Source organism: Choristoneura fumiferana, chromosome 10 (genome assembly GCF_025370935.1).
Source record: "Choristoneura fumiferana chromosome 10, NRCan_CFum_1, whole genome shotgun sequence".
Classification (NCBI taxonomy): Eukaryota; Metazoa; Arthropoda; class Insecta; order Lepidoptera; family Tortricidae; genus Choristoneura; species Choristoneura fumiferana.
In genome coordinates this window covers 9,027,416-9,040,671 of record NC_133481.1, presented here as the reverse complement: position 1 = coordinate 9,040,671, position 13,256 = coordinate 9,027,416, and the positions used below count along the sequence as shown (strand labels likewise).

Here is a 13,256-nt window from a genome sequence, read left to right as displayed (position 1 = left end):
AATATTAAACAGTTGGGTAATGAAAAGTTGCGAAATGAAACAGGTTGCCAAACGTTATTCGCCGAAACATTAGTAAACCACTAATACACATTATGTAAAAATTTCAGCTGTCTTACTGCTATAGCTGCCTAGCGACAGTAAAAGGATTCTGTTTGTAACCCTTCGGCTATGGAACTCTAGAAATTACTAAATTATAACTACTATGCTATTAAAGTCGTGTTTCTTGCCCTGTAGGTACGAGCGAAATTTAGATTGGACTGGATTTTGTTTTCTCATCTTGCAACAGCATGGGTCTCTAAAAGGCGAGTGTAGCATTTTTTTCCAAGGCTGGCAATCTACCAGCACTCTCTATGGTACTGGTAGGTGTCCATAGCCAACGGTGAACACTTAAAATAAGGTGAATTTTATGCGTTTGTTGGCTATCATATGTTATTAATAAACTTGCATTAAATGCTTTATTAGGTGCCTCTGAAATCGTCGTGTTTCTAATTGGTTGCTACACTTACCCAATAAAAATAGAAATTCAGTATGTATTTATCGAAAATGGCATTCCTTTCCGTAGTTCGGTAAAAAAACAAGTGTATATAACAGAAGGTTGTTTTTTTGTCATATAATTTATGAAAATATGCGATTACCATTTAGGTAATTTAGTACAGACATTACAAACCGAGAGGTATTTACTAGTTACCTCAATATTAACAAGCGAATGAGATTACAGAGCTTTGGTTTGTAGAAAGCCACAGTTCGCAAGCTAGGTGGGGACTCAAATTAATGGCAACGACTATTAGGTTGACCACCTTGCAAGGATATATCTTGCGGTTTTTCAGCACTATAATAACTTTTGCTCACAAGAGGAATCTATAAAGTATGAATGAGATTATTCACAAGAATTAAGTCATTATAGGTAGGTACTGTGGTGGTGTTGTGACTTTTTACTTTTATTCAATGCTTTCCCTTTGCCTGATCGATTAAATACAACTGTTTTTCCTAGACTCCATTGCACATGTTCGCCTTTAAATTTGAATCTTTGAAATTGGAACTAATTTGCCGGCTATAGGTACAGTCAACTACAAAGAGATGTATCCATGTTAATCTTACAAAATGATGTAACTATTCGCATGCCATAATTAATTACCTTTGGTCGGTGACATTTCTAGTAACAACAAAACGTTACATTTTGATCGACTCGTATAAAATGCAACAATTATTTGTATCCCGCTACGCTTCCTCCGAATGTACACTAACAAGCCTCTTTTACTATCTACCGATATATTATATTATGACAAATATGAATAAGTACACGTTCAATGTTCCAAAGAAATGTAACCAACACACTAAATAAATATTATTTATCCAATTTCCTGAGACAGATGATTGTATGCAATGACAAGTGCAATTAGTTTTTTTTGAAGTTTAGCTACACTTATTTTATTACCTACCGTCAGCATCAATCACCAATGGGCGTCTAAATGCTTTATTTACAAATAGTAGGTACTAATATAATAAATGCGAAAAATTGTGAGTATGTATATGTGTGTGTATAGTTTGTTACTCCTTCACGCTAAAAAGGCTGGACGGATTAGCTAAAATTTCCTAAGGCTGGTGATTGGAATAATACATAGGCTACTTTTTATCGAAATATTCCCAAGAGGTCTCGATAAAATCTCTAAATCTCAACAGGTAGGTTCAGAGCCATTAAACTTCGCACAGTTTTTTTTGCAACGTTAATGAAATCTACAATATTTTTTAGAAATTCTCATGGGAATTAAGTAAAATCCCGGAAGTTCAATTCATCTGCTGGATCTAATGGTACGCGTGCGCGTAGCCGCGGGCTAGAGGTGAGACGTACTAGACAAAACGCGGACTGAGTCTTGCGAGTACGCGTCTACAAAAAGACTAGATCCAAAGACTAGGTCCACGAGTGTATACAAGTACTTAACTCAATTGACTCATTGCGTAAACAAAAAGATTCCCGTAAATGCGTTCCCGTGATTGCGTATATCCGTACTAGTTTTAGTAGTTTTACGAATATCGAACTACCGAAATGTCATCAAAAGAAACTAGACTTTTTGTGTTCATGCTTTTTAGCATTGTTTTGTGTTATTTGAACAAATGATAAATCGCTCGTTTTTCCTGGAATTCATCGTGCAGTGGCGGACGAGTCGGGCGATCCCGAGGACTCGAAGTTCCCGGACGTTTTGCGAATAGTTCCAAGCGCGAGCGCAGTGAGCGCACGCATCATGCTTGTTTTCAAGTTGGCGGAACGTTATCAGCCGCCGTACTCCTAAATACTCGTACGGTAAAAGAAGCGCGGGCGGGAACGCGTACCTACTCACGCATCCAAGCCAAAACCTATTCCAGTAAATACGTCTCACCTCTACCGCGGGCAAACCCTATAGTAGATAATGAAGAAGAAATTGAGTGTTTGAACTACGAATCGGCTTGCTTGGATTCAGCGGTGCTACTACGAAATTCGAAAATCTAATTTCGTATCGTACCGTACTAGCGTACCGTACTCTCGTATTAGCGTCAACAGGACGGCAAGATACGAAGTTCGAATTTTGCACTTCGTAGCAGCACTATAGCTGTTCCGAGTTTAAAAATATTGGTTATTTTTTAATATATCGGTAGATAGTAAAAGAGGCTTGTTAGTGTAACATTCGGAGGAAGCATAGCGGGATACATAATTGTTGCATTTTAAACGAGTCGATCATAATGTAAGGTTTCGTTGTTACTAGAAATGTCACCGACTAAGGGTAATTGATTATGCCATGCAAAAAGTTACATCGTTTTGTAAGATTAACATGGATACATCTCTTTGTAGTTGACTGTACAACATGGTGCATGGTGCATTTTTACAATATTAACTCAATTTATAAGCCGAGGTAGCATAGGCATAACAATGTACCGTGAATCATTTTACACTGTTCGAAAACTCAATTTTTATTAACACGGGTGCATAGCTTATTAGCGTTACGGTTAAATGTGAAGTGTGCAGTTCTAATCGTGAAACATAAATCTGTGAATCCGTGCAGTTGCGCTCTAAATTACTGAAAAGGAAATCATTTTACACTTAACTGTTAACTGGTTCATATTTTACGAACTTCGTTGAGTGCATAGACTCACTGCATCGTAGAGTTTATAAAAGTATATATATACTTATTAAGTAAGTAAAGTGCGTTCATTTGGCTTCTCACTTAATAGTGCGATGAGACGTTTCTAGACAAACCACTACTTTTTTTATGTTTAATAGGCATGCGTTTGACCACAACCTCGTCTGATGCTAAGCGAAAATGTGATTTATATGAACACGTTTGATACCTCGTAATTTATTCACCCTTGATTTGAAGACGGCGATCACCGCTGCGTAGTCCGTGTAGCGTTCAGAGAAAACAAGAGTACCTACCTAGGTAGCTCCTTAGTAATTCTACTCTTAAGTTGGTTGGATAAACACAAAAACGAGTAAGAAGATGACATAGTAATGCCAACAATAGAGCAGAAGCCCTGCCTACTTCTGCTACATCTGTCAAAAAATACGCAGATGGAGTATGAACATTTTCCGAAATGTACATGGTACCATGTAAACTAAAAGGTGAGCCATTGTCATGTGGCATTTTTTCATGTAATACGTGAATAATCGACAAACGAGCATACAGTTTATACAGTTATCATTTTATCAAAAGGTTTGGGTGTTACCTTATAAATAGAATCGGAATCGACGTTGTGATCGCAGTGAAGAGTGGCGTTGTGTCGGTGCTGCACAAAACGAGGCGCGCGCAGGTCTACCCACACGTCTGCCATACCGGCCACTGTGAACAACAAAGAATCGCAATTGAATAAAAGAACGGTCACACCGCTGCTTAAAAAACGGTGACGGTACGGAATCGCAGTGACGCAGACGCATCATATTCGCACCGTTTTTATTGCATGCTCTCCACACCGCTGCTTAAAATACAAAACGGTGCGGAATCGCAGTGACGTGCCGTAAACGGCAGGACTTTACCGTATGCTCTCCACCAAAAGTAGTGAAGTTTACGACACGTCACTGCGATTCCGCACCGTCTGCGTATTTTGAGAGCATGCGATAAAAACAAGCGCGTATACGATGTGTCACTGCAATTCCGTACCGTCACAGTTTTTTTTAAGGAGCGGTGTGGCCGCTCCTTAAATAATTACTTTTAATTCATTTTAAAACCTTACTGCGGAACCGTGCCGTGCGCGGTTTTAGAATGGGATGGGCCTATCTCTTCCCGCAGGTGTCGTAAAAGGGGACTAAGGGACCTGTACCACTACCACGAGTTTAATGACCGTACTCGATAGCGACGGCGTAAATTATTTGTAGAGGCACTGAACAATTCTCCATACAAATAATTTACACCGTCGCTATAGAGTACGGTCACTGTTAACTCATGGTAGTGGTACTGAGGCTGTATTGTCGTAACGTTTCTGGCGCTCACGATCGCAATCAATTGTCAGTTTATGTATGCAAAATCTGTCTATTTGTATTGTATTGTAGTTATTCATTATTTTTTTAATTTTATTGACTTACAATTTACATAATCAGGTATCATTTTGTAGATGGCTTGTTATTTTGAGCGTGCTGTGTTTTATAAGAGACGCCGTAGCGCTGCCTGTTCATCACGATAGAAGCGAATATTAGCTAACAGTTAAGCTAATATTGACAGTCCATCGTGTACACAATATTACAAGCCATTCCGTAATTATTTCTCACCCAGTATTGTACGACCAAGCTTACAGTAATATCATTGACAAATAATAATCTACGGAACTATACCCATGGACATTAACCGATGATAAATACCTTTGGTTCATTGGGGCATTTATTTCCGAGGCATTTAATATGTGACGCGCGTACGGCGAGCGTAGCACGGTACGCGTTTTATGATGATCACATACTCGTTTATTGTAGAGAGAAAGGCCGAGAACTCTCAGAAGCAGAAAACGAAATCAAAATTATTATATTTTTGTTTCGATTTCTGTAGTGGATAGACATGGGTTAATGTACGATTGCAAATTCAAAAATATCAGCCTTGCTGGAGGGGCTGTTGTAGGAATAAAAGAAGAAGAGAATAGGAGTAATTTTACTGCCTATACGTACAACAATATAGTGGAGTGGGTATACTTTATTTACAATGAGTTGTAGGAACACAAGATTACTTATAAGGGACGTTTTACTTACTTAGCTGCTTAGTTTTCTATACGGCAAGGCAGGCAGCCTTCCTACATAGACCTAAACTTAAGTCGTCGCAACTAAAACAGTTTGCAAACTTAGTAATATTTGATGCGCTACTACTACACTCGTACAATCGTACTCGTACAGTCAACGTCATAAATAAGTGATTACTGTTGTACCTTGTCACTTTAAGGTCATGTTTGAAAAGCCATACAAAATTGTGTAACGACTGAAAGCAACAAGGTACAGAAATGATCTTATTTATGACGTTGACTGTACTACAATTGTAATCCATTGCATCTGAGCTGTTCTGACCCCGCTTTAGAACACTGCTTACTTAAAGCCTTAACTTAGTATTTCCAGAGCTGAAAACCACTTACAGTTAACACTCACTTACACTTACTTTTAATTACATAAGTTAACTTCTTTTGCCCGTAATTTATTAGTGGATTTATTTATTACTACCTAGCTGTTATCTGTGATTTCGTCTGCAGAGAATTCGTTAATTTCTAATCCGCGAGAACTATGCATTTACATTAATTCGTGTGAATTAAGTGCCTGTGTGATGAATTTCATTTAAATCCGCTACGCCGTATTTGCGTGATAGAGTAACAAGCATCTACATATCCATACCTAATTTAGAATATATAATAAGTAGAATACTAGATCACACAATTCATGAAAAGAAAGATGGGTTTAATTTTAAAACGAGTCGTAGGCTTAAATTGTATTAGGAATATGATTATTTTCACTTTAGTCTTAAGGTAGCGTAAAAATTGGAGAAACTATACATCGTCTTATACCAAACTTTCTATAATGAAAACTTGCGATGAGCGATATGTGCTACCCTAAAGTACCGTAGCGTAACGCGGGCATTACATCATGATTACGTGAAGGGCCCTATGGTAATGACGGTCGCGATTTGTATGAAAATCAAAGTGATGGATGTTGATATTTTTGTGGGCAAGGCATCACCGAATTTAGATTGAGAATGAAGTTATAAAAAAAAATGAAGTTATTGTTAATAGAATCAAGAAAATCTTATAAGTAATTGGATTAGCAACTAATTTAAATTAAGTTGATTACGTAATGCTTAAGATGGGCATGAATATGAAACATTATAGAAGCAAATATAAAAGTAGTGGAATAATATTTATCATCACACGATGTATAAATATATCTTTTTACTCGCATTCTGGGATCCACTCGATGTTAAAAATAAGGTGCAATATAGACTCTATAATTTTGGTATTTTGAAAACAAAACTAAAACCAACATACCTTGTGCCTGGCTGATTAATTAACTGACAAGCAACGCACAGCCTAAACCACGGTAGCTTGAAATTCGGTAGACATATATGAAGGCCTATTATGAAATATTTAATAAAAAAACTCACAGAGTAAGGAGCTAGCCTTTTTTAGTTTTCCACTGGGGCAAAGCCTCCGAGGCATAAGTAATTTTCAATATAACACAAATTTAAGTGAAACTTAAAATGAAAGCCCGGAGGTGTTATGCCCGAACTCTCTCTGGAGATTCCTTAAGGTTGCTCAGGTTGATGATGCTATAACTCACGAGTTCCACCATCCTGTAGGCAGTAGCTACGACTCGTAAAGGTGTAAATTTAATCCCGCTGTAAATTCAATTCGGACTTTATTTAATCTGTGTTAAGCCTGCAAAAGCGTACCATTTCACCCTTACCAAAAATCAGGGACATGATAATCGACTTTAAATGTTTGTTTGGCTGGCTGCATGTTATTTATTGCATTGTGGTGTTTATGCATATTGATACGAATGAGTTTTTATTACAAGATGTTATTTTGTTCTACCCTAATTGGTCAGTGTAATGTTATCAATCGTATCGGAATTACAATTGCGTTCACCGTTTTATAATGCGGTATAAAATGAAGGTAGAACAAAATGGGGAACGCTATCACGATCGCTCGCGCGTTACACAATATGTGGCGGTTTTGTCTAAATCACAAATGCCAGAGCGTTAAGCCGAGCTTAGACTTGCAAGAAAAATCGTGCAAGTTGCTTTACATTGCGGCGCTCGATTGACCACTACAAACTCGTTGGCTTAACGCTATGGCATTTGTGATCGCATTTACCATTTCTTTCTACCCTCATCGTAAACCGTGTGACAGAAAAAGTGGAGAAAACGATCGTAATTCCAAGTGTATTAGACAATAATACTGGTCTCATTGTTGGAAATTAGCACTGATCATATTTGTAAAATAAAGTAGGTACAGAAGTGTTGATAACTTCCACTCGTTTTTATTACAGATTTTATTTAATTTCACCTCGTATATATATTTTTTTGCTTCAAATATTGCAAGTTAATTTTGATCCACTTCCAGTAGTTTGATTTAATTGCAATTTTGTATATGTAATGAAGGTTGAATGACAATGCAAGTACAGTTAGGAAAAAGCGCAGTAAGTAACAAAGATCGCATTAAAAATTAAAATTTTAAGAGACACTTATTTGAAATAAATCAAAAAGATCAATTTTCTTATAATTTAAGAAACGACAGCGAAAGAAATAGAAAAGATTTTAGAGGTAATAATTAAGGTAAATTAATTAATGATAATGACCAATCGCGCCGGTGTTCAATATTCAAGAGCTAGATTGAAGTAATTATGCAAATCTGCTTTAGAGCTGTAAACAAGATACCCTGCTTAGTTCCTGGAAGATAATAAATAAATCATGTTCAGAACAACCGCCACCTTATCGATTTATTAATGATTTATTAACTCCAGTGAATGTGTAAGTATTTGTAAAAAAAACAAGAACAGGAACCGTGTACCGTGTACCGTGTAACCTAAGACTTTCTCATAATAGTCATAATAATTATGTTGTGTTGCAAAATTATTAACTAGTTATGATAATTATTAACTATGAGTAAGTAAGTAATAGTTATGATCAAATATAATAATGTTTCAATATGCCGTTGATTGCGGGTTCAAATGCATTATTCACAAGGAACGAGAAATATCCTGCTAGCTTACATGTAATAGATAACTTAACATTTAATTAGTGATCGAATAACCACGGCCGTAGCAACGCAACCAGCATGATTATTTTTCGCACTGTGTAAATCAACCTTTTTAAAAAATGTGCGAGTTAAAAATTAAAATCCCTGTTAAATGGTACTCTTAATTCTATCTCTTAGAATGTCATAGTTCGGTTACTACGCCTCAAGATTGCGAAAATTAATTGTAACGCAGCTTTACCTTGTTACCAAACGTGTTACAGTCAACTATGTCACTAAAACGTTAGAGCTATTAAGACGTTAAGCAAACTACGTGCCTTCACAGGCATGGTTCCGTAACTTACTTGTTATGGGTAGCCATTAGAAGGGTTCACTGTACATATCTTGAGGAGGAAATAGTTACTTTATGAAGTAATCTTAGCATAATCCTCAACTCGTATACATAAAAGCTGAAACAGGTTAAAGTTTGTGCATATGTGAAATTTTGATAGACAGCATACTTAGCAACGAAGTAAATCTGCATAAGATAACGTACTTCTTGATAGGTAGTACTAATGATTTATCTTATCCATATTTTTTTGAAAAAAGTTAATTAAATGCACAATCACAAGAACGACAAAGATTAGTCAGTTGTTATTCTCTTATCAAACTCAAACTCACAACATTTATTGACAAGAAAAACACACTACATCACAACAAAAACACAGTAAAAACATAAACCACCGGTATCACAACCACACCACCACACACCACAACCACAACCACAGGTATCATCAGTATTACCTATATACATTAGTTATCTATCATTAGCTACCTGCCTAAAATAGTATTTTATGCAACTGTAACGTAATAGGGTCACATGAGTGTTTTAAGGCCTAATTACGTACGGTTGCATACAATATTTTATCTATATTCATATATTAAATCCTCTATCATGTGTTCAAGAACCATTGAGAATGCCCTGCATTAACGAGAACTAGGTAGGTATGTCTGCCCCACGAGCTGCGCCCGCTGCGCGCGCGACGACCTGCTGCTGCTCGTGGTTTTTGAACGCATAATTGAGGATTTACTATATGGGTGTGATATGGGTGTAGATAAATACAGTTACGTATGCACTGTGTGTTTCATAAACACGATACAAGTTTCTCTATTATCTTCGAATTCATTACTAACTTATTAAGCGTATCTTAACAGCGCAGCGAATTGTTTGCACTACCATAATTATTTCTATGGATAAATGTGTACTATGAAAACAAAAATACCCGCGCCCCCGGGTGGGCTCGAACCACCAACCTTTCGGTTAACAGCCGAACGCGCTAACCAATTGCGCCACGGAGGCAGATGAGCTACTGAGCGAAATTGTAGATCGGACTGAAACATCTTGCATATGGAACCGAATCTGCATTGATTGATTGACTGTGTGTGTAATTGAACATATCGAAAAAACAGATTAGTGGTGTATTGTCATCGTACCTTTCGTTCTATATTATATCACTCGTGGATGACAGCGGAAAAATAAAAGACTAGATTTTGCCTATACAGTAATTCTGCTAACGGAGCAATGTCATGCATGGGTATTTTTATGTCATTAAGGAGCTGTTTCACCATCCATTGATAAGTGTTAACTGACGGTTGAATGTGATGCCGTCTCTATTTGTTTTGTTCGGATAGACGGAGCAGGCATCACATTTAACCGTCAGTTAACACTAATCAATGGATGGTGAAACAGCCCCTAAAGCTACTTTTATCTGCATGAAGTGCAATTTTACTTGCCAAGACCATTCTCGGATTTCATATTCTTTAAAAATCTACCTTTTGTCTTCCCTTTAAAAACTACTTTAAACAACTAGTAGCAGTTCCGAAAAAAATAACCGCGCAGGGACGTCTAAAGAGTAATAAAAATGTTGACTCTGCAGGAAACTGTTTGCTTAAGGGCTAGTGGACTGGCGGGAACCAATGGAATGTAAATTTTGTTGGCGCAGCTTCGGATGTAGCTCGTCTACACGGCTTACGAAAAGGAGATTGGTGGTGAACAATGGGATTCATGGATAGAGAATTTATTATTGTTTACAGTTACCTCGGGTAACTTCTCATTAAATAATGGATTTAAAAAGTAGACCAAAAAGTTAGGCTGTTAGTGTGATTTGATATAAATTGTGCCAAAGCGTGAAATGAAATGAAATGATATGATATGCATAGTCATTATGTCGACTAAAACATGCCTAATTTTGTAATTAAGTGCGTCTAGTTTCTCCTTTTTAAGAGGAAATCATTTGAATTTTTCCTTTTTGAAAGAAAGAAAGAAAGAAAGAAAGAAAGCAGGTATAGTAGACTTTTGAGGAAAAATTTGATCAAAATATGTGAACTCGACTATTGTTAACGTCATAGAAGCATGTTCAGACAATTTTAATTGAATTTTTACTCAAAAGTATAAGAACTTGACTGTACATACAAGTACAAAATAAAATACGTTTTTGGATTATCCCATTTTTACACAGTTTATTTGACAACCTTCTGAACGTTTGTCCAAATGGACGGGCCCGAAAATTGGCAATTAATCGTCGAATTTAGTTTTCCTTCGGGCAGGCATAAACAGACTTTTGTTTGGATATACTGAGATTGACTTCTGAAATGTCTCTAAATTGATTCCCATCATTATTTTTGTTTGAATAAATCTTCAATGCTGCGATATTAATAATCCATGAATATAATAGCGATTTCAAAATCACCTAAAACCGGACTAGCTAGCCTGTGTTCATACTGCATGTTCTTCACGGAGAATTTAAAAATTCCCGGAGGAGTCTGCGAAATACACGAGAGAGATTATAAGAAAGAAGGCAGATCACTTTGAAAAAGTAATATATGGCAATAACATCAGGGTAATGTAACCCTAAGTAATGTATAAATCATTCATTGACTATCTAAAGTTTATTTCGCGTCTTTTACCAGTTGTATCCACAAATTACGAGGTTGGTAATACTCAGACATCAGACGTGTAATAAAAAGCAATAAACCTGCCTTTTATTACATGTGTGTATATTCACCGTGTAATTCCAACTTCGACAGTAGCGGTGGTTTAAATTAATGTTAATAATTTAATCAATTTAAAGCGAAAATCCCTCTTTATGCTGTTGCCGATTACCATAATTTGATTCCTTCTCACTCTATTCATTAAAACGAAGCCTGCTGATATAACATCGTTATTACATGAAACGAAAAGTTTCTCACTCAGATTCTTGGCAAATATTGTTTATGTTTTAACGCTTTCTCTCCTAATTTATTCAATTAGGTAAATGGGTTTATTTATTAACACACAAGACCATTCCAATTTGCTTTATTGCTTACAATTGGTCTACTTTGTTTAGACGTAAGAAGAACGTCATTGTTTCCTGCCAGCCGCTTTGTTTTATTAATCGTAACATCAACGTTCACGAATATTGTACACACTTGAACAAACATTCAACAGGTTGATGATGTCACACCTATATTTTAATTAAGTTCAGGTTTTTAGGGTTCCTTAGTGAAAATGCCAAAAACAAAAATAAAACCCTTATAGTCTCACCATGCGCGTCGCTATCTGCGGCTTAGCTCATAGATGCATACTAGTTCTAGAAAGCTATTACTTGGTATTAATGCACATAATAATTACGCAGACTAGTTTTTTTCCCTTCTGATATTTTAACGAGGCTTTAGCACACCAAATGTGACTATGTCAGCCTCACGACAAAATTTTGGAATACATTTTGAAGACAGGTATATATTTTGAGTTAGGTACCAACTCGTACTATCCTCCCCTCCCCTACCCTATTTAAGTGCGGTTTAATTGTAAGCCCATGATGTCCGATGTTGTTTGATAGCTCTTTCAAAAATATTGTAGGTTTGCGTAATCTATTTTTCGATTCAGGGATTCATTAGTGAAATAGTAAGCCTTAAAGTGGGTGCCCCTTATTTCGCATAACATTAATTGTCCTAATATGAATTCGCATAACAAGTTTGCCATAACATAATTGTGCATAACAGCGAACTTGCATAATTCTAAAGAAGCATAACACTTATTTCGCATAATACCTAATGAATCCTAAGAATTGAAATATGCATAACATTATTAAATATAACTTTAACTGTTATAAAATGAATTTGCTTCGCATAATTTTATCAAGCGAGTGAATAAGGTCAGGGTAAAACCGACTCGCTTGGGTTAGTTTTTTTTTATAATAGCCCAATAATAGATATTTTCACATTGTAGTTCACTTCTCAGATCTAATAGAGTAAATAAAATGATATGTCGATCACAATTATTACTTTTATAAATAAATAGCGTTATGCCAATTTCAATTAGGACAATTAATTTTATGCGAATTACCTAATAGAGCCCTTTCAAGTGCAAATTATTGTCAGTGTAATGTCTGTCCACCTACCTGCTAAATTATTATTTTTGGATATGTGTATAATTTTACGGCAGTAGGTACGAGTGTTGTATACATGTGTACTAACACACAATAAATTTAAAAGGAAAACTATCAGGTGCTAAGTGAACTTTACTAGATAAGAGTAGATAAAAGTTAATCAATACTTAATATTTAATATTTACCGCTATTATAATTTTATTATAGTATGGAACTTTACACTGCGCGTGACCAGACATGAACTTGGCCGGGTTTTTAAAGATGCTAAGTAGTCGACTTGAGAAAGTTGCCGAAGCATATTGATCCAGTCGCCTACGCAGCAAGTAAGAGAGTGTCTAGGCGGCCATTGGTTACGCGGCGGACCCTGTAATACGCGTATATAGTTAAACATAACCTAATCATCAAAAAGATGAATTGTCACTTCAAAGTTCAATATCTCAAAAATGGCTGAACCGATTTAGATAAAACATGTCTAAAAACCATCGCTAGAAAACCTGCTATCAAATAAGAAACCGCATTCAAATCGGTCCACCCGCTTAAGAGCTACGGTGCCACAGACAGACAGACAGACACACACACATAGCGGTCAAACTTATAACACCCCTCTTTTTGCGTCGGGTGTTAAAAAAACGTATAATCTATGATTCCATCGTATTCTGCAATTAT

The 13,256-nt window shown here is 36.3% G+C and overlaps 1 protein-coding gene and 1 non-coding gene across 2 annotated transcripts in view; both read right to left on the bottom strand.

Annotated features, from left to right (window-relative positions):
• The window catches only part of LOC141432044 (uncharacterized), a 58,109-nt gene that overhangs the window by 9,902 nt on the left and 34,951 nt on the right, over positions 1–13,256 (bottom strand). The window contains exon 3 of the mRNA XM_074093411.1: positions 3,697–3,809. Coding sequence (XP_073949512.1) covers positions 3,697–3,809 — 113 coding nt within the window. The remainder of the gene's footprint in view (positions 1–3,696; positions 3,810–13,256) is intronic.
• On the bottom strand, positions 9,450–9,523 carry TRNAN-GUU (transfer RNA asparagine (anticodon GUU)). The gene has a single exon. It is a non-coding gene; the product is annotated as a tRNA-Asn (tRNA).